The following is a 22,043-nucleotide window of genomic DNA, read 5'->3' as shown; positions in this document are numbered from 1 at the left end:
AAGCTACCACCTGTGACCTGGGCCGTCCACAAAAATGGGAATAAAGAAAGAGGAAAAAATCGCTCAACGTGGGACAAAGGAAGAGTGCCCATAAAAAATAAAGAAAGGGTCCCTGGAAGAAGAAGAGGAGGGGAGAAGCAAAGCTGTGAGGTTGGGAACTTGGGGTGTTGATCAGAAGAGGCCGGTGTTGTTTTTGACTGGAACGCGGAAAAGACAGGGAATCGGATTCATGGATATCGGATTTCTAGGACTTGGTATCATGGGGAAGGCCATGGCCATGAACCTCCTTCGCCATGGCTTCAGGGTGACCGTGTGGAACAGAACACTGTCGAGGGTCTGTCTCTCTCGCTCTATCTAAAAAAGAGTGCTAGTTACATATTCACTCCTTTAAGCTCTGTGTATTTTTCCTTTTTAATGTCGGCGACTGTTTCTCAATTTCGTCTGTTGGGTAGCTGGTTAGTGGATTATTAGTTTTTCAGAGGACCCTCTGGGTGGTGGTATGCGGCAGAAAGACACAACTTCCCATTGCAGTAGTAGTAGTACTAAAAAACGAGAGATGATGATCGACCGAAAAGCCCTTTGCGTAAGGTTTCTGTAATTCACTCATGGCTCATTTTTAGGTTATCTAGAAAGAATTGAAGCTTGCTTTCAAATATACTCTGATCTCTTCATTGGAGGCAAAGCCCAATCACATTGGCCCCGATTCCGCTTCCTGACATTTCATTTCTCCTCTCGTGACCTTCTTTCCGAGTTAGCACCTTGAAAGGGGATGCCAGAGACCGCGATATTTGCTCCAGACTCCTCCTCGTCCCCATTTGGGTCCTGACTGCACATTCACTCAACTCCTTAGGTCGCAAGTCTCACATGTATATCTGAAATAACTGGTGATCATCAGTGAGACCTTCTAATTTGCTATATATATATATATATATCACAACGAGATGGTTGATCTGTCTACTTTGAGTTTTGCATTTATAGTTTAAATCATATTCTCATAATTTCAAGCTTAATGGTGTAAGTGGCTGTGGAAAATGATGCATACCCAGTACCCTTAACGACAGTCCCCTGCGCGCCTAACAGCTACAGCATGTATAGGGGACAAGTGCGACGGAAATGATGTGGAGATGAGCAGTTGCTCTGTGAAGAGCTGGACGGTTGAGCTTGTTTGGGTGGAACGTGGGAACATGGCATTGTGCCATTGAGGTTCTATACCAAAGTGTTCGCAGCCGATTCATTTTTCAATATTATTACGAACAGCTTTCCTATGAATGTATGAGCCAAACTACTGCAGGATGATTCATGTTATTGGCAGCTTTCTTTTCTGTTGAAGCATGAGTTGTCAACATCTTCTTGTAGCCTCCAGATGTAGCATATCTTGATGCATGGTTATAAATATGTTTCTTTTTCATTGGCGTCTCATTTCTTTAATTCCAACTTCAATATTTTGATTGTTTGATATAAATTTCATTGGTTACGTCAGTGTTTCACTAAGAAAACTCATATGAATGATACTGCTACTTGGTCTTATTTTACGTGATGGTTTTGTTTATCCAGTTCATACAGTTTCTTAAATATGATACTTCATGGTTTCCTAAAAAATTGATAAGGTGCACCTTTCTATGATATTAAACAGAATATTGAAAAACATCCATCTTTCTGCTTATTTTACTTGTCATTTGGTATTCATGTCTGTTAAGTTTTTTTTTTTAATTATTTAAATTATTATAGCTTCCTTGAGTCTTTGACTGACAATGTTCTGTATTCCCTAGTGTGATGAACTCGTAGAGCATGGTGCTTCAGTTGGAGAAACCCCAGCAGCAGTGATTAAAAGGTGCAAATACACCATCGCAATGTTATCAGATCCTTCTGCCTCCCACTCGGTGAGCCCAAGGTACCTAGCGTTAATGCCCTTCAAGCATGAGGATGCTTTAACCGAGGAAGTTTTTCTGATGAATATGTAGGTAGTGTTTGACAAGCATGGTGTTCTTGAAGAAATATGCCAAGGGAAAGGATATATTGATATGTCAACTGTTGATGGGAATACATCATCCAATATTAGTGAGGTACCTGGTTATTTTAGTAGATTCATTTGATGGCTGCCCATGATGAATAATTTGCAATTGTGTTAAACCCCCTTACAGATCCCACATACTGGCCTGATTTAGATTAATCCTTCATGTGAATGCCCTTGCCACGTCCATCTGGTACGTGTAGGAAAACTAAATTCGTCCTCACATTGTTTGTTCATTTTTTTTTTTGTCTTTTAACACTATTCCAATGTGTAAGGAGGTGACTCAAGTCTGTTTGTGGTCAGACCTGAAACTGGATGGGCCAACATTAATTGAGATATCTAAGTTTATTTTGATTACCCCCAAACAGATTATAGTGTCTGTTAAGGCCCTTGTATGAGACAGAATTTACTAGGTAACACAGCAGCTCGTCAGCCACCAAATACAATTTTTTAGATCTAAATCATGGAACAAATAAGCCTTCCAGCTCAAACCTCAGCATGAAAATCAGCTCAGAGCCTCATACTTCTGGGCTTTGTCATATTGTCTGAAACAAAAATCCCTTAATTCTCGTACAGGATTAGCTCTTCTCTCTATACAGCTGACCTGAATGAAGGCCAATCTAGCTATCTAAGGTAGAGTAAACCAGGAAAAGGTAGTTTGGTCCATATAGCTCTAGCTGATGAAGGCGTCAGTTGGTCCATGCACCTCTAGCTGAGGAAAAACCCTACATGCACACAGCTCGGCAGGGGCACTGGAAAAGATGGAGAAGGAGGAGTTGATTCCATCTCTCTGTGTCTCTCTCTCAGGCTGGACAATGCTCAATAAGGTTGCAAAGAACCCTTTTTAAAATGCTGTGCAAAGATTTGCTGCATCCTTTATGGCATAGCAGGGAACTCCCTCTATCATGATTGAATAATGGTTTTGGCATAAATAATTCCAGATTATTGAAGGATTTTAAACTTGAAATGATATTTTCAAACCTGTGTCACAAATATTGCCATGTTTCAAATAAATGCAAAAAATGGGAAAAAAATGAAATGAAAAATTGTGATGTTTTGAGGGAATGACCAAAACGAAAATATCAAGTTTTTTCCCTTCTCAAGAAAAAGTTTTAATATCCTTTAAATTCTTGATGTTTCTTTTAATACGTTAATAGCTATTGTTTTTTGTGGTTTGGTGAATGGTTTTATAAAAAAATTTATAGAAAATTCAAACTTTCATAAATTTTCCATTATTTTGTTATAATTTTGATTTTTTTGAATTGCTGTTATTTTCCCAGGAAGAACAAGCTTCTTGATTAATACCTGAGAAGAACCTCACTAGGAAAAACTTGAGAACGACGACTGTGACAATGTTTCAAACCGTCAAACTGAATTCGATATGTTTACTGTAGCAGTTTGAAACATTGCCCTGATTTCGAAGCCTAAAGTATGTTTAACTTTCACGTGTTGGACACCAGGTCTGATTGTTGCACTTGGGTTTGGTACAAAACCTATAACACTCCCTTTTTGAGAGTACTTAAGAATAGTTCTATATTAGTATAGTTGAAAAATCCCCTTATGGGGTTTATAAACCTCATTATCCTGCTACCAGTTACACAAAGAACAATCACTCATTTTAGTTAAGCAATTTTTTAGTTTTAAAAGAAACTAATACTAATATGATCAAGTTTCATTCATCCTTCATAAGGGCAGTTACTATTGTTCTAGATCCATGATGTAACTTACTGTTTTTACACGTAATAAACAAAAAATATTTACTTTCTATGTATGATGAAAACTTGAATGAATAATGAAATCCGAAGCACTTATATTATCAAAAAGGACAATGCACCATTCATGGTGAAACCATAATTGAAATAGAATTTCATATGAATAGCTGATGTCAAGCGTTTTTGAGAATCAGTGAGGAGCTTGTGTATATGTTAGTAATTTCCATGTACTTTCTCCAAATGAGACCATTATTCAGATGGTTTCACTGTGTAGATATTTTCTTCCATTTGTAATTGTGGTTGTTCTCCCCTTCAAGGCAGAGTATGATTGGAAAACTTTTTCTTCTTTTTCCTTTCGAGTATACCATATGCTTGAATTTTGTCATTGGCTTTTGACTTCCTCTTTTTCTATTTCACATGCACAGGCAATTACTAAAAAAGGTGGGCTATTTCTTGAAGCTCCGGTCTCAGGTAGCAAGAAGCCAGCCGAAGATGGGCAGTTGATTATTCTTGCTGCTGGAGAGAAGGTCTATTACAGTTTCAGCAGACAGTTCTCCTGTCCATAGTGATTTACGTTATGCAATACATATGAAAAGCCTCCACATCATTTCTAGGAGCCCATGACAATTTTGGAACTCTTAGTTGGATTTAATGCAATTAATGGATACACTGATTTCTGTAAGGAATTCAGGAGTCCAAGGTGGCAAGCCTCTTGATCAATGTGAACCTTCTGGTAAATTTTGTTCTGCATGGAGGTTGAAAGCTAAACCCTATGCGAAAATGCACTACGCTATGCTTGCCTTTAGTTTGATTTGATGCAATGACATGAGCACTGAATTTCATTGAGCCATTCAAGAGTATGAGGCTGCAAGCGTCATAAATATATTAGAATCAACCTACACTGGTTCTTCAAACCTTTTTAGCATAACCCTTCTATTAAACCTTTTACTATGTGTACAATGAGAGCGTAATGTGGGAATCAGTTTCCCTGTTCTCGACTCTGTATTGTCCTAAAGACTAAACCACATCATTGATGACAAAAAGAGCAATGGATATTCAAAATAGGATGACTAAGTAGTCTTAGTGCATTCTATTACTGTTAAGAACTTTATGTTGCTTAAGATAATGTTCTTTTTATTTACTAATTTAGGTTTTTGTATACATCATGGTATGATATCTGCTTCACAGTTTCTTATGCAATACACTTCTGGTTTGCAGGCATTATATGATGAAATTTTTCCTGCTTTTGAAGTTATGGGGAAAAGGTCATTCTTCCTCGGTCAAGTTGGAAATGGTGCAAAAATGAAACTTGTTGTCAATATGATAATGGGAAGGTAGAATCTTGTACTCCTATGCACAATAGATAAAAGTAGTTGTTAGTGAGTAAGCTTTTGATCCAAACAGAGCCGAATTCCTGGTATGGTGGATTCTAACCTGCCAGTGGGCAATATCAGTCTGTATTATAGAAAGGCTACAAACCAGGACAGTTGTTAGTATAGTAAATCCCTGCAAATTTTTAGAAGTATTTATTGCAGGGCCATTTCCATGTCTAATGGAACCTTTGGGTGTTAAAATACACCCCCCTTGAGGAACATGCATCGTCACGTGTTGGACCTCAGGTCTGTACGTTGAAGTTGAGTACAACTGTAATGGCTTCGTCTGAAATGGACTGAGTTCCAAATCGTGGATACTGACTTCTGCTACAGTTAGCTTTGATTTGCATCTATAATGCCATCTAGGCTTGCAATTGGCTTGCTTACACTCCCAGTCTTGGATGGTCACCTAGGCTAGTCGCTCCTAGCTGACCTGCCACTTGGAAATGCTTAAAGCACTGCCTAGAACAAGTAGACCCACCTAGGAACTAAACAGGTTAGTTTTAATTAACAATGTACTTATTTGTTAACCTTTTCTTTCTTCGTCTTCTTTTTCTTCTCTTGAGAGATATTTTTCCTTCTATTTTGGTGCAAAAATTTTCACTTTTATGTGTTCTTGCATTAAGAAGTATATGTGTATGTGTGCTATGTAGACTTGTGGTTATAGTTACAGGTATGATTCGTCACTGTTGACTTTAAATATTATGTTATTTTAAGTTTTCAACTCACATATATATGTATGTATTATCTCCTCAGTACCTTTTTTTGTTTGTAAGATTTATAATGAAAGTCAATTTTATGGCAAGCAATGTTAACATGAACTAAGATTATATTGAGGATTTTTTATGTTCCTTTTTTTCTTTTTCCAAATTAGATTAATATTTTTTAGTGTTTTAGTAGAAAATAGAATTAGAGATTTAGCATTTCACGTTCAGGTAGTAGTAAGACCTGCATGCTCCATAACATTGAAAACATTGGTATTACTTGTAAGTTTCATTTTGTGCTATCTTGAGTTGTTTAACTTCATTAAAGTTGATATTTCAAACTTTTATCTATTTTAGTTGTTATATCATGAAATGTTTGCATTATCGTGTACTTTAATTGGTTTGTTGTTATAAGTTGAAGTTGTAGATTTTTCATTGAAAAATGCTTAACTTTCGTTGTTAATTCTAACAATTAACATGCATTTTATTATTATTATTATTATTATTATTTTTAGGGTGAAAGACTTAATGACTTAACTGTGCCTAATGCTTTTTGATTATATGGGGACTGGGCTTGTTGGGACCTGACATTCCTGTCCTTCCACCCCACTCCTTTTTCCTCCCTCATTTCTCTCTCTTCCTACCTTCTTGCCTGCCCTCTCTACCTTCCTTAAATGAGAGAATGGGGATGGTCACATGGATTGAGAAGAGAGGAAAAGAGAGCAATGAGAGAGGAGGAGAGAGTGAAAGAGGGAGAGAAGAGGGGTTGAAAAATCCAACCCAAATTGGGATTGGGTCATCCTAATCCCTCTCTTTCTCTCTCTCTCTCTCTCTCTCTCTCTATATATATATATATATATATATATATATATATATATATATATTTTACTTGGTGTTTTGTGTGCGTATTGTTTGAAATATTCTGACCAAGTATAAGTATGTGTGTGTATACTGTTAATATTTAGTGTTACATTTTATTAATTTATATATTTTCCTTTGCTCATACTACTTAAAGCACATAGTCCAGCGTAGGCAGATGTAGATGCTAGGCTCTACTCATCGCCTAGGCTTCACCTAACACTTTTAACAACATAGGTTCACACTTTTAAAAAATTAACAAATTAGGACTAGTTATGTGGTATGGTTTATAAGACTTTGAACATTTCTAAAAATCATCTCTAAGAATATTTCTGTACCTGCTTCACACATTTGTGGTGTTAAAGTTGGGCTACTCAATAAGTGTACAACCACTGAACAAACCTTGATTTTGCACCTTATGGCTACAGTTGTTTACCTTGGATCCAAGGTCAGAGAGTTCTGAGCTTTAACAAATACCGGATCTCAGATCCATGCTGTTCTATGTGTGTGTGTGTGTGCACAATCTATGTTATGAGTTTATCTTTGTATTTGTTGCGAAGCATGGTTCCTGAAATTTCTGCAACTTGCTGTAGGTACTGAGTAATGTTGAACTAGTTTGTCATTCTTTAGCATGTGGATATTTCTAGCGTTTTCATGATTCTTCACTTGCAAAGGCTAGGTCTTGACTAAAACAAAGAGGTACTCACTCGTGATATAATTATTTAAGATAGGGCAACTAAAGATAGCAACTGTTTTATGTTAACGGACATGGCTAAATAGCCACAGATGCCTGAGGACATGGCTGGACAGAGGTGGTAGCTTAGACTTGCTTAGGAAATGTTCAACACCATGTTAGGTGCAATCTGCCCACCGTGCCCTTTTCTGTCCAAACCTGGCTTGGCAGCTCTAGTTTGCCTCCTTTTGAGGGTTGAGTATAAATGGGCAGGGGACTGTTGAGGCTTTTTCATGTTTTGTCTTCTCTCAACTTCTCCTTTTGCTTCCCTAGGCCTCTGATGTTTTGTACTATCTTCAGTGGCAATCACCACCAACAACAAAATGTTGCTCGGTTGTCTCTCTCTCTCTCTCATCTCATGCACACACTCACATAGCAGTGATGTCAAGTTGCTTCAAGGACCCTTCTTTGTCATTGTCTCGGGCTATAATACATGTTCGATTTACGATTCATCCAAATCACTCATAAGGAGAGTGAGGCCCCATTAGAAAGGGGCTGCAATGCAATCAGGAAAAATCCAAAAAATAATGGGCAGCAGCTCTATTAAACATCCTTATACCATATTGCAATGATTAGGGTAAATACTCTTATATAATACATGTAAATTACAAACTGCCATTAGTGAGGCGCTAATTGATGTATAACATATTGGGTCAATTTCAATTAGATCCAGCTTGACCCAAGCATCACAATGACCTCTTCTTTTCAACTCTCCCTTTCTCTCACTCTCACATGTGTGCACACACATACACACAACAGAGGCAATGGGCCATTGCTAGTGATACTTATCTCTCCGCCTATGGTTTAAGGCACTTTGAAACCTGTAAATGACATTTTTGTTTTCGATCATGATTTCGATCTGATTTTTTTTCCCCCCAAATTCAATGTCTTTTTGTTGAATGAAAGCATTTGTAATGTTAGTTTCCTTGTTACTTTTGGAAAAACAGACCTGTAAAGCTACTAATGTTGGTTTTTTTAATTTTTTATTTCTGAAAAATTTGTAATGCTATTGAACATTGTGTATGGTGGTATAACTGTATTTGTGAGCCTTGCATCTGCATGCATTCAGAGCCAAAAGTTACCCTCTTTTTTTCTTTTCTTTTCTTGAATAATTTTACAGAAATCTTAGACATCAATTGGACTATATTAATTTGTATCATATACATAAATTCAGTAGCCAATATCTTGTATGACCAAAACATGGCATATTGGCCATGACTATACATATACAATGAATCAATTCAATAAGCACTTGAGGACCATGCATGAAAACTTCTTTTTCAGAGAAGGTTCCCTGGACCCAAAACACTTCGTCTAGGTGTTAGAGGTGCTAGTGTTTGTCTGCCCTGTAGTTACCTTGCCATCTTAAAGTTATCAGTTGTGGGGGCAGCCGCTTTGAGAATGGTGAAAAATAAAAACTCCACAAATAAAATTTCATAGAGCAAACCTAGGCAATTTATCCATCACAATGACAAATGGCCATAATGCTGTCCTTACACTAACAGGGCCACGCAAGCAGACATAGTATCCTACCATGGTAATATATTGCTTTTCATTGTGCTCTTGGCAAAGGTCAACTGCACATGTTTAGTCACAGCTAGATAAAACTCTGTGGGTACTGGGTACAGGACATGGGCACAGACTCTTCTTAGGACGTTCCATTTGATCTGGAGTGTTCCACAAAGATGATATATGGCTGATAAGCACAGACACCACTGCAACAGTCTAGTCCAACTACCCGCCCAACCTTTATGTGGAGGTGGGCATAATTCAAAAAAGGACCTTTTGGATAATCACTTCTAAACCTAATTCTTCTTTTCTACATACAGCTGTAAGTGTAAAATTTACACACATAACAAGCTTTATTGAACATTACAAACAACTTTTCAAGATAGTGGGTGATAACTAGTAGTTTGGATCTAGAAAGTCACCTCTAATGTGATTGCGTTAAAAGCCTTCAGTCAAATTGATCAGATGGCTCTTACTGACACAAACACACACAATCATCACAAATATTGTGGTCTTTTAATGCAAAAGAACACAACAATGAGGAAAAAAACATGAACGGATCTTGGTGTTTTGAAAACAAAAATACTGAAAATAAAAATATCAGAAGATTTTCCTTAATGTACTTCAAAATTTTCGAAGTTTCTTTAATATTTTGATAAATATTCCGAATTTTATGAATGCTTTTGTAAGAAAATTTGTGGAAAGCTCATACTTTCACAACTTTTTTCTATTTTTTAGATTATTGAGGAAAGTAAACTAAAATCTGAGAACAGTGTTTTTGACATTGATATGTGTCTGTGTGTGTGTATATGTATACATATACATATATACATATATATAAGAGAGAGAGAGAGGTACTAACTGTCTCAGCCTTGACTTTTTTCTATCCGGATTGGTGGTTGAGAAAAAAAGGAGAATAGGAGAGAGAGAGAGAGAGAGAGAGATGTACTAAACTCATAAGAAACCGTCTCAGCCGTGTTTTTTTTTCCAGATTGGTGGTTGAGAAAAAAAGGAGAAAAACAATATAGGCATTTTTCTCATTCTAGTATTAATTCACAACTTTTTCTCCTTTTCTCTCAGCCGCTAATCTAGAAAATATGAAATTTATCTTATAAATATAGACATTTTTGTGGCCCCATGACGTCTTGGCCAACATAAAACAATTATGATGTCTTTCTATCTTGAAATTCTTGATGTTCTACTGTCATGGCTTATTTGATTTGCCGTTTGCCAACATGTTGAGTTGTAACTATTTCAGCATAATCCAGTTCAAATGGATATACAAAATACATATTTATCTTTCTTCCTTGATGATGAACTTCTATGTCATTAGTCAATGAAGTGTCCATGGTTATTTTTTTGCAGTATGATGAGTGCATTTTCAGAAGGTTTGGTTCTTGCAGATAGAAGTGGACTTGACCAACAAACTTTGCTAGATGTTCTGGTGAGTGCCGGATATTTGAATGTGGATATAAACAAAATAATTTTTTCTCCATGATGTTCTGTATACCTTTTCCAAGAAGGATGTTTGCTGAAATGTATACAGCACATGGCACACTCAACTAGTTTTATTTTGGAAGCCTGAAGCATGTTTTGATATGCTTTCTTAAATTGTGGAAGTACCTTCAAGGCTGACAAGCTTGACAATTTAATGTTCTTTCAAATTTGTTGGAGGGTAAATTATGGTGCAGTCGAGATCAAGGATCTATTGTATCATTATAAATGCAATGCAGTTTGTCAAGATTAATGTGAGGTTGTTGAATCTACTAAACTTTGACGATAGCATTTTCTGTAAACTGAAAAGTTTATTCTGTATTTCAATTTTGATGAATTCATAAATGTGAATGATTGATTTCGTTCATTGGTTGGTTATCATTGATTTACCACATCTGTCCCAAAAAACTTTTAGGACATAAGTTCTTTTGATGGTTAGACCTGCTGGCACTTGCCTAGTAAGAATGAAAGTGGCAAAAAGTGCATCTGCAGCTAAAATTTTACGAATTCAAGTCAACTAGCTCTTGACTCCATGCTAATTTTGAATAAGAGCTTGTTGTCCGTCATTTTCCCTTGCTGGAACCTCTAACTTGTCTTTTGTTGTTCTTTCTGAATCTTTATATGTTCAAATGGACTCTATCTTATTCAGTTGGTTGTGTGCTGGTTCAACTACTGTAACTTTTGAATCTCTTATAAGGGCCAGTTAAGCTCGAGGGACAAAAAAGGTCCTCAAATCCTGCTCCACTGTAGCATTAGTATAGGGCATCGTAGTCCAGTTACCAGTTCTTTACTTCATGTGTGTGGTGTTACATGTGTCGATGATTATGGAATTAAGTCTCTCTTGGATTTAAATCCTACACATTCTGACGTTCTTCGTAGAGTTGCTTTTGTGGTATCAATGCAAACATCCAATTTTGACCTTCTAATGCACTTTTTTCCTTGAGAGATGACGCTGCATGAGAATATGCAGGATTTAGGTGGCATGGCAAATCCCATGTTCAAATTTAAGGGACCTGCAATGATCCAGAGAAGTTTCCCTCCAGCTTTCCCTCTGAAGCATCAGCAGAAGGATATGAGGTTGGCTGTTGCTCTTGGGGATGAACATGCAGTTTCAATGCCTGTAGCTGCAGCAGCTAACGAGGTCTCTCTCTCCCTCTCTGTCTGTCTATCTGTTTGTTTATGTGTTCTGCTGGACTTGCTGAGCAATGAAAGGAGGTTAAAGTTTTCAGTATTAGTTGAAAAGAAAAGTGTGTGTGACATCGACTTTTGCAGGTTTTTAAAAGGGCAAGAAGCATGGGACTGGGTGACAATGACTTTTCAGCTGTCTATGAGGCTGTTAAGAACCCAGATGGTGCAACCCAAATGTGAATACTTGTGTGATCTTACTCATCATGAAAGGGATGCAGTATTGCGAAGCTGTTTCTGCTCACTTCTGCTTGTGGGCATGCAGACGTGGACCTTTACTTGGCTCTCTTCCCCAACCCCCAGAACTCACTTTCTACTTGTATTCAAGATGTTCAGCACATGCATGGTTAAGTAAAGCAGTTGCTTTGTCCCGGTTCCACTGTATAGTTGCTGATTTTCAGTAAGTTTTTGTGTGAAATGATGCATCTATCTGGAGGATATGTCCATTTGGACGTTATGTTTGCTGTATAAGTGAACAGTACTTCCAGTTGATAATGTGAACGTGGACAAAACGCACTTATGACAAGACAATGAAAATTGGATGCATAATAATCCTCCTTTAGCTTGTGAGTTTTGCATGATGGGAGAGGCCATCCTGCCTTTTTAACTATTTCTAAACCCAACCATATGGATGGATATGAAATCTTGAAAGCTACAAGATTCTGACCTTAAGGTACCATGGTTGCACAACCCATATTTTTGTGGTGAGTTTAAGATTACTGATCTTATTTTTTTCATCGCAAAATCTTTTCTATTTTACTTCACCTCATCCATGCTAAAATTGGAGATGGCTACATGTTGGGTGGCCACTGAAATCGTCTGGTAATATTGAGTTCTGACCAATCAAGGCCCAATGTCTGAATTAGAAAACACATACCTTGAAAGGAAAGAAGACGAATAAGTGAGAGAGAGCGGCCAGATTCCCATGTATGTGGGAAGTAGGAATTCAGTATCTCTCTCACTTTTTATATATATATTTTTTATTGATCTTGTAAATTTGTCAAAAAGAGAAGAGGGAAGACGGGGATGACCACTTGAGCCATTTAACGCGATCCCTCAGCCGAAATCTCAGTGGCGTTAGAAGGGTAATGCCCATGGGTATTGAGTTAAGACACATTACCAACGCATCGCGCATCGCAGGCCCGACCAGCTACCTTCAAACCTTTTAGCGAGGGAGATAGGGAGTGAGAACCCAGCCGAGCCTCCTTTTGCTTCAGTTGTCTCAAATAAACAATCGAGGAATTTAAGAACTTGGAACTCATGGCAATCGAGTTACTGATAAATTTTCCACCGTAGCTGCAAATTTGATATTGGAATAGCCATTTCACATGGATCTGACCTCTGTAGTTTCTTGCAAGCCTGAACTAATTCACAGAGGAATACAGAATTAACCTATTTTTATTGTATGTGATGATAAAGTTATCTGCACCGAGAAACTTAATTTACTACGAACAAATGTTGAAGAAACATATGTGTGAAAGAGCACAAATATAGCACTGTTAGAAGGGAAAATGTTATTGATTGAAAAGATTCAATATGATTTGCATGCCTTAGTATTGGTTAAGTAAAACTGTACTCAACGAATTAACAAGTATGGCATTCCAGGTAGATTTTTTTGTTATGTAACAACGAAGTCTTATATTTGAGTTTGAATTGTCTTGTTCAGATCGGTATTTGGTTTTCAATCTGCGTTTAGTTAAGGACTTGATGTTCACAAATTTGGTATAATTAATTAAATTCAATATTTATTATATTTACTTCAATATTAAAAGGACCGAATCAAATTCATCCGAAGAATAACTCAGGTAAAGCGAATACCAAGCTTAGGGATCGTCACCTGTAACAGGCAAAACTAAGTTTCCACTCTCCTCAAAGCCAAATTTTAACAAAATATGCAGATGGAATTTGAGGGTTGGATTTACTGCTTAAAATTCGGATTAAAAGTTGGGCGATTCCGGAGGTCTGATTGCATCCGACCCGTTTATCCCACTCAGGTTCCTCGTTCAGGATGATGTCCCAATAGCCAACGGTCAAAGACTTGGGACTCGAAGAGTCTCTCTCTCCTCCCCTGCGTCCGATGGCTGCTCAGAGGCTTTCCATTCTTCTTTCCCATCTCACGCAGACCAATCCGATCTGTTCCTTCTCAGACCAACCTCCAGTTTCTCTCGAATTTCGACATCTTTCTGGCGATTCCAAACTTGGGTCTCGTGAACTGAAGGATGAGCTTCCACCCACTTTATATGGTGATGATGGGAACTCGGAATGTCGGACATCAAGGAAGGATGATGTTGAAAATAGTTGCGTTTTCTGTAGGATTGTTAGAGGCGAATCTCCTGCTTTTAAGGTGCATTCCGTTTTCGCAGATTAATTTCCTTGTTCGATATTGTCAAGCTGGTCCTTCGTTTTACTCAAACTGTTGTGGGAATTGGCTAACTAAATATTTTGATTACCTAAATCGTTATGTTTTGTAATCTATATTCACAAAAACATATATCAATGGAGCTTTTGTTTTTAAAAGAGTGTAGAATGAAAACACTGTTTGAGTTAAAGAAAGTCTGTTTTTAGTTTTTCGCGGCAGAGCTGTTTCTTGTTTGATAATTAGCAACGTTACCATTATGAGACCAATAGTTATGAGTATCTGCTGTCTATTGGGCTTCCAAAATATGAGCACCATATCTGTTGACCTCAGCCATCCGATATTGTTACATTAAATGGTCATAAAGGCTGTCAACACAAAGAAGAAGAGTTGACAGTTTTATTTTTTCGAGATTCGAAGCTGCTTATACAAAAAGTAGTTGTATCATTTTTTGAAAGTTTATTTCGTATTTCACAGTTCAAACATGTCCACATATGAGCCACCTGGTTATATTGATTGCACGACTCGAGGTGGCGCTCATATTTTAGGAACTATAGAGTGTTTGCGTGTGTAATTCCATTCATTTGTATGCTACACCTTCAGCAATTTAAACATGATTTGTTATTGTCTGAAAATCGTTGGCATCATAGTGTAGTGCCTCTAACATGCAATAAGCCTGTAAGTTATGTGTTAATGTTCCAGCCTGACAGCTTCAGTGACTTGTGAAATGGTTTTCTTTTCAAACTCTGGTAGTTTGCTAACTCTGTTGAATTTATCGGTTTTTCAACTACTTTTAACTATTTTTTACACTCTTTGAGTAATTAATTATTTTTATATTGACACTATAGATTTTCTGACTGCTGCTAAAATCTCACGAAAAATGTCTATAACAAGACTTATCCTTCTTCGTACATATTGCAAGGGTTTACAGTCTTTAGGATGTTTAGATTTTCATAGAAAATGAATATTGTCTTAATGGTTTCTTACTTTGGCATCCTTCGTTTTATGCAGCTTTATGAAGATGATGTAAGTTTATGCATTTTAGACACAAGCCCTTTATGCAGTGGGTGAGCAACCTCTTTCTTTATTTGGAAATTTATATTCTTAAATTTCTTTACTTCAAGGGCAAATCGATTTGCACTCCCTAGTCAGTTTTTTCTTCATGCTAGTAAACTATGTTGCTTTGTTGTGCTTATAACTTCTGCTGTGTCATAACTTCTCATTGGCAACGGATTACGTAATTGGTAAAATGAAGATAATGACCAGACACTTGTCTCCTTTATTGCAGTGGGAATATTGATTCCGATTAAATTCCATTGAAAGAGGGAGCTTGCTTCCCCTTCAAAGGAAGTGCACTTTCTTTGAATGGGAAGGCGCATCTCTAGTTGCAAAGGAAACCCTTTTTCTCTTTTTTTTTTTTGGCCCTTCAGATGAGTTTCGCATGGCACTTCCGAAGCGCCACTGCTTGGGTGCATCCCAAGCCCCGTTGGCGCTTTTGACAACCCTGGTATTTACACAAATACTCAATTCTACTCCGTTGAGGGTCTGAGGCACTACTTGAATGTTTTTTGTGTCATTGATCAAACTCCTTTCTCATAATCTTCCACTATTTCTATTCTTCTATCTCCATTGAGCTACCTTCTTCCTAAATTGAAGAGTACGCTCCCCTTCGGGTTCATCAAAATTTCCGCAGGCTTCTCTCTTGAATGCTATGTTTCATGGTTAAGGCTCTCATTGTGGGTATGTTTGTAAAGAACAATGGCATTATCTTTGTCTCCCATGCTGATATAAGAATGGAGAAGACTAATAGAGACCACAAGAGAGAAGAAACTGGCTTCTTGAACAAATTCCGAAGCAACATAGATCTTATCAAAACAGCCACAGCTTTGGTACCATTCAAGAATGGAACTCCTCTTGCATGTTGCAAATAAGAAAGTTTCTATTCATAACCACAAAACAACTTCTCGCCCATCATCTCTAAACAAAATAGGATAAAAGGATATAATCAACATACACACAAAAACTGTAACGGCATTTTATTATATCCCTAATTTTAAAATGACGACTATTCTAATTGTTGGGAGTGCCCAGCAGCTAGATATCTGGCTGTTGGACACTCCAACAGCTAGAACAACCGAAGACTAATGCTTTTTGGGCATTATACTTGTTACAATAATAAACCCCAAAAATACACAAAAAGGAACGACAATGTACACATGAAAAAGAATATATATATATATTTCAGTAATGGTAAGTGTAAGTTCATAACTTCATATATAGACAGCATTGCACTTAACAAATAAGCAAGAGTAATCATATCAGGTGTTTGCATTTTAGCTTATTATATGAATGATTAGCCAAATTTCCTGTGGCAAGGTGATAGCGTTACTATAAATGCATGGTATAAAGAAAGTGGAAACTCAAACATGTCGCCAAGTAGTAGCAGTGGGAACGACTTCACATTTTGGCCTTCTTTCATTATATGATTTAGAAAAACTTCTTTCGCACAGTGAACTAATCTTGGTATCATGTACAGGCATTCTCTCATTATCCCAAAAGCCCACTTTCCATCTTTAGAAGCAACTCCTCCTTCAGTAAGTGTTGGGTTTTAGTACGCACTACTTTAACATTGACTGCAAACAATTGGTATAATGGAGTATCCTTTACTTTCAATTTTGAATCATACGGTTTAATGATCATGTGCTATCTCCATTAACTGAGGTATTTTTAGATGTGAATTCTTCTTGATCTGATATTTACATAAGGGCAAAAGTTTCTAGAAGTTGTACCATATATCAAAACTCTATAAGCTATATGAAACTTATTGGATGTAAATACTAAAAAACCATTATTGACTGAAAATATGTTGTGTCAATATAATTTGATAGAAAACGTTCAAAATCTCTTTTCATAGGCACAAAAATTTTGTGATAATACCTTTTATGTGTGTACATGCATATATGCAGAAAATACTTCAAAATTTTGGACTATTTCTTGTCCTTATTAGCCTTCATCAATACTGATATTCAGAGTACTTTCAATGTCGGTATACTGGTGAATATGCTTCAAGAAACCAAAGTGTCCCACATGTATATTCAGTTAAAATTATGGCAATTCTATTGTTTTTGTTGAGCTTGTGCGGTGTGTATTTTCTTCAAGAAAGCAGTTTCCTTGCAATCATTGGCTTATTCTCTATAATCTACAGTTCAATATTTTGGAGAATAAGGGCAAGGAGACATGAAAAATAACACAAAGAATATCAAACATAAACTAGTTTTCTACTGCTCTTGAGAAGTGATTACCCGTCATCATGAAAAACTGTATTGTTCCTCAACTTCTTATAAGTTGCTTTCTCTCTTTTGAGCATGAGAAGCTGCTTCTGAAAATTTTGTGCTTTTCATTTATGGAGGCCTTGATTGGCTGCTCATCCAGTTTTGCTTGACTTTTATCTGCTTAATTCCTATATGTAGGTAGCTAGTTCATGGTGGTTCCAACTGCTGCATGGTTGTATAGAAGAGGCCATCTGATGGCAAGAAGTTTCTTGTAATGAAAAAATTCTTTCTAGACACAGCAGAGGAAATTTTCAAGAAGGAAACGTGGGACCCTCTTAGGACCGACTTTTTATTTCGACTTCCTTTTTCCTTCACAAAACTATCAACCTGTTTGATTTTAGAATGTAGGAAAGGATGAGATTTCCCCCATTAGCTACATCCTTATCAGGATTAGCAAGCAGTCCTTAAAGATCCAGACTCCAGTTGAATGCAAAAGTGGTACTTGGACTGCTGCTATCCATCTCTATTCTAATTGTTTGGCCATGCCCATTTCCTTTTGCTTTTCATTTCTACATAGAGGACTTGCCACAGGCAATGTTGTCAAAAATACACCATGCCTAGGAGGCTTGAATGGTTTACCACAAGCAAGAAACATGAAAGCTTTGATTATGTTGAAGACATATGTTCCCTCTTAAAAGAAAAATTGGTAATTAGGCATTTAAATTTGAAAAATTAGAGGTAGAGATATAAAAGTTGGTTATTAGGAAAGTCAAAGATTTTGCATGCTTTAAAACATCACAAAACAGTGATGTTAAATTGTAAACTTGCTGTTTACATGCCCCATAGCTTTTAAACTTTAATTGTTCAACTTTATTAAATTAGCTCTTCCAAGCTTCTAATCATTTTTCTTTTCATATGATAAATTTTTTAAATTTGAGGGTCGTCTTGTATTTTAATCATTTTGTTCTTATAAGTAGATAATTGTAGGTTTTTTCATTGAGAAATACTTCAGCCTTATTGTTTATTTTGGAACTTAATGTTGCATTTTATTTTTAAAAAATTAATATTTTCATTTTTTTCACTGCTTTTTTGGGTGGCTCCTGGTCTCACCTAGTAATGTTGGATGCCAGACTCAACTCACTGCCTACGCTGCACCTAGTGCTTTTGACAGCATAGGCTACAGGAAGCAACTGGTTAAACTTTACTCGTGATTGTGGGTTCAGTGATTGTCATGAAGATCTAGAGTTACATAGGGGTCTCAGTGATCTGAATCATTACTAATTCTAAACATAAGAGAATTCATTTGTTATTTTCATGCTTTCATATTTGGACTGGATGTCCTACAAACTTTAATTCAATATTGTAAGCATGTATTAGTAGTTGGTATGTGAAAAACTGGAAAATAGCATGTCATAGGACTTGGTAAAGTAATAGACTTTCCACTAGCTTAACTAAAAAAAATCTTAAAACAAAACCTATCTTTCTGATTGGATAACCCTGTTGCATAGATGTAGTAAGGATCACAAGGTATTCATCATGCAAGTACATTTTTTACCTAGTCCTCATGTTAAAAGTCCTGGATCCTTGGTGAAATGCTGTGCACCGTAAGTAGCAGGTTTAAAATGCTTACCTTTGTTACTTCAAAACGGTTTCACAGAGACTTTAAATGCTTACCTTCTAGCCTCCCTACTGGCTTTTGGGAAAACAAACATCCCCAGAATAGGTAAAATTTTCATGCAACCATTTCATGGTTTCCACCTGTAGTGTGAGGCTCATGCTAATGTTAATCTCATTTTGCTATTTCTATTAAGCAATTTGATGTACTCAAATTTGTTTGAATGTTGCAGTCTTTCATGGAGTTGCTGATCTATTTATTTGCTCTCTTTCTTTTTTCTCCTCCCTTCTTATTAGCATTGATACTTTTGCTGTTTCTGCAATGTTTTCTAATAAAAACTTCTTAAGTGTCATTCAATAGCTTATCTTTGGCGATTTTTTGTTACATTGGTTTTTTCCTTCAATTCCCTCATGCAGGTAGTTGCAGCTATGTGTTCACTGGTTCCTGCCCTCAGCAGTGCACTTATGAAAGCTACTCACTGTGGTAGGGGTTGTGAATGGCCACTTGTATCTGGAATTACTATTGGTCTCACAGATTTCTTCTCTGTGTAAGGCATTGCAAATTCATGACCTGCCTGTAGAATTTTCTTTTCCCCTCAATTTTTTCTGCCACATGCATGACTTTGATTAAGAAACTGGGGAACAATGACTGTTGCTGGTTTTGTTCTTTGTCCAGTTAAATCAGGATCTGATTAGTGATTTTGACTGATTAATCTGCAAGAATCCTATCCTTAACCACAAATATTTTTTTTTTCTAGACTGATTTTTGCATATGTTGACTTTCATAAGGACATTGATTAGTTATTATACTCTTATATAATTTTACAAAGTAGACATCCATATTTGTCATCAAGTAGGGTTTATGATCTTGTGTCTCATCTCTCTTCTTCCTCTTTACTATTAATTTTCTCCATCAAAGGCACCCAAAATCATTGGGTGTACTGTCTTATGGGTTTTCTGTACCACATGCACATGGTGGATTGGTAATTTTAGTTGGTTAGCAAAGTCGGGCCTATAATTAGCCTGGGGTCCTTGTTGAAGCACTTCTAAATGGGTAAGGCACAAGATAAATCACGAGATATATGGGTTTTTTCAGGAGAAAAAGGAATGCTGATGACATAACACAACAGGTTTAATAAGTCTCACCCATGCCCCAGAAGGGATGTCTGTGCAAGTAGTCAGCTATTTGACTTACGTACACCTAGTATCTAAAAATCCTAGGCATACTATAGATAACTGTGTTCAGTTGAGTTTTGAAACTTAATGCAACAAAACTATCAAGTAATATTGCCAACAGAATTACTACAATTATCTTGTTAACAAGACATTTGGATTCTTAAAACTTACTGTAATCTTATAGTTGAAATTTTTATATGTAGCAAATAGAAGTTACAGCACTATAGTGTTCCTCTGACCTACTTTTTTAAATCATGAGTTTGGCCAAACACATGATTTTGCGGAATTGCTGGAGCCTGGGACCTATTTGCCGAATCCTTGTTCTAAGTTAGGTCGTCATCCTTGAATCTTCTGTGTGATCAAGATGATTTGGTTAGTTTATATGTGTAAATGTGTTTTCTTCTTGTACAAGCACTTCTACTGTCTTCTTAACTGCTCAAGTTGATGCAAAATCATTCTTCACGTCATCTCTCATATTTGCTTTTCACTTGCGACGTCTCCTGCAGAAAACTAACTGTGGTCTCTTCTGGATAATTTCAGTTATTTTATCACGGGATACTATCTCTCGAGTCTAGTTGTTTTATAATCTATGGATTTTGGCATTTGCTATACATGGTATACATGTTTCTCTTATGTTTTTAGATTTGAATTTGATTCGACACCCTGAACGAAAGAAGAAAAAAGTTCAGACAAGCAATGTAGGACCTGCATTACCAAGGAAAACAGTTGAAATAAAGGTTACCTGTCTGTGGCCTTCTGCTATCTGTGTTATTCAGAATTGGAAAAAATGAGTGTTACAAGGACCCACTTGTGATAGAAGGGTAACCATAGAAACAGAACTTTCTAGGCTTTAGGACATATATGGTGACTATTGCTTCATGCTTTCGATCACATTTGTCCATTTTGCTACAACCAAAAACCAGTCAATCCTATTCGGTGATGAGGTTTACATAGTCAATGTATGAATAATATAGTCTAATTAATGTCACCTCTGCATTGATTACTGGCATATTTGATGCTACTTTCAATTACTATGCTGTAACAAGATTTATGTGATATTGCAGATTCCTTCAACTTGGTGGCTAACAGTGGAGCTGCTGCTGGACAAGTTATATTTCATGTGGGTTTTCTATTAGATTTGTTTTTTTCCTGTTAGATAGGCCTCTAAAGTGCCATATAGTTAGCTTAATTTATAATTGATATCTATCTCTTGGTGCTATGTTCACGTGTCTGAGTAGTGAGTGAACATAGCCCTGCTACTCCTTTGTTAATACCTGACCACTGCCTATGTTATAGATCTCCTCGATACTTTGTTTATGTATTAAGATCTCTTGTTCTGTCATAATAATCTAATGACCAACCGTTGGAGCTTGCAGACTCACCTTCATGTAATTCCTCGCAAACCTCGTGATCATTTGTGGACATCTGAGGTAAAATATAGATATATTTTTTGCGTGGAATTGTTTTTGGATTCTCTGAACTAATTTTATTAATCACTTTTGCAGAGTTTTATGAGGCGAAGGTTAAGCTTGAACAAGGGTACCGCTCTTCTTGCAAATGATATTCGTACGGCGCTCTCACAATCACAAAATACGTGTAGTGAAGAGTCCAAGCCGAGCTCTCCAACCAAGTGATGCTTACATGTCTGTGGCAAGTGGCAAGCCCTTGAAAATATAGCATTTCATGTTCGATTAAGTGTTTATGTAAAGAACTTGTGTACCACTGGTTTTGTGCATTTCATGCTCGTGTAGGGGCATGCACATAATAATGTATAAAGTACTTTGTTTTTCTAAAAGTACAAGCTGGCTACCTCTCTAGAGAATACTTATATTAGAGACTGAAAATAATTCAAAGCACAAAAGTGTCCTACCAAAAATGGGTCCTCATATTGCTTTATGTATACAGGGTCTCTAGATTATGTCTCCTATGAGGTTCTCTGTCTTTTAGCGGCCATTTGCTGGCCAGCCAAGGGTCGGATATGTTAGGAGATCTGATGTTCTAACAAACGGTGGATACAAACAAACGGCTGATCTGAGTTCTGCAGAT

General features: G+C 36.8%; 2 protein-coding genes across 2 annotated transcripts; both read left to right on the top strand.

The window, feature by feature from the left end:
* The first annotated feature begins 55 nt into the window (after nucleotides 1-55).
* On the top strand, nucleotides 56-12,141 carry LOC116250291 (glyoxylate/succinic semialdehyde reductase 1). Its single transcript, XM_031623916.2, has 8 exons — nucleotides 56-334; nucleotides 1,770-1,880; nucleotides 1,962-2,063; nucleotides 4,149-4,250; nucleotides 4,942-5,057; nucleotides 10,266-10,344; nucleotides 11,365-11,535; nucleotides 11,667-12,141. Exons 1-8 carry the CDS (start codon nucleotides 230-232, stop codon nucleotides 11,760-11,762), a joined length of 882 nt encoding a protein of 293 aa, XP_031479776.1. The 5' UTR covers nucleotides 56-229; the 3' UTR covers nucleotides 11,763-12,141.
* A 1,440-nt stretch (nucleotides 12,142-13,581) lies between these two features.
* On the top strand, nucleotides 13,582-21,825 carry LOC116249772 (adenylylsulfatase HINT3). Its single transcript, XM_031623032.2, has 7 exons — nucleotides 13,582-13,923; nucleotides 14,947-15,002; nucleotides 16,472-16,529; nucleotides 19,239-19,305; nucleotides 21,062-21,117; nucleotides 21,374-21,427; nucleotides 21,503-21,825. The coding sequence occupies exons 1-7, from the start codon at nucleotides 13,657-13,659 to the stop codon at nucleotides 21,629-21,631; spliced, it is 687 nt and encodes a 228-aa protein (XP_031478892.1). The 5' UTR covers nucleotides 13,582-13,656; the 3' UTR covers nucleotides 21,632-21,825.
* Nucleotides 21,826-22,043: the final 218 nt, after the last annotated feature.

Source organism: Nymphaea colorata, chromosome 3 (genome assembly GCF_008831285.2).
Source record: "Nymphaea colorata isolate Beijing-Zhang1983 chromosome 3, ASM883128v2, whole genome shotgun sequence".
Classification (NCBI taxonomy): domain Eukaryota; kingdom Viridiplantae; phylum Streptophyta; class Magnoliopsida; order Nymphaeales; family Nymphaeaceae; genus Nymphaea; species Nymphaea colorata.
Note: the sequence above shows the minus strand (reverse complement) of the source record. Positions and strands in the feature narration are given on the sequence as shown.

Bases quoted from the DNA above. Each gene is read 5' to 3' on its own strand.
- LOC116249772 (XM_031623032.2), top strand. From the start codon at position 13,657: ATGGCTGCTCAGAGGCTTTCCATTCTTCTTTCCCATCTCACGCAGACC. The intron at 19,306-21,061 runs GTAGGGGTTGTG...GTGATATTGCAG, and splicing joins TATGAAAGCTACTCACTGTG to ATTCCTTCAACTTGGTGGCT. The intron at 21,118-21,373 runs GTGGGTTTTCTA...TGGAGCTTGCAG, and splicing joins CTGGACAAGTTATATTTCAT to ACTCACCTTCATGTAATTCC.
- LOC116250291 (XM_031623916.2), top strand. From the start codon at position 230: ATGGATATCGGATTTCTAGGACTTGGTATCATGGGGAAGGCCATGGCC. The intron at 335-1,769 runs GTCTGTCTCTCT...TGTATTCCCTAG, and splicing joins GGAACAGAACACTGTCGAGG to TGTGATGAACTCGTAGAGCA. The intron at 1,881-1,961 runs GTGAGCCCAAGG...ATGAATATGTAG, and splicing joins ATCCTTCTGCCTCCCACTCG to GTAGTGTTTGACAAGCATGG.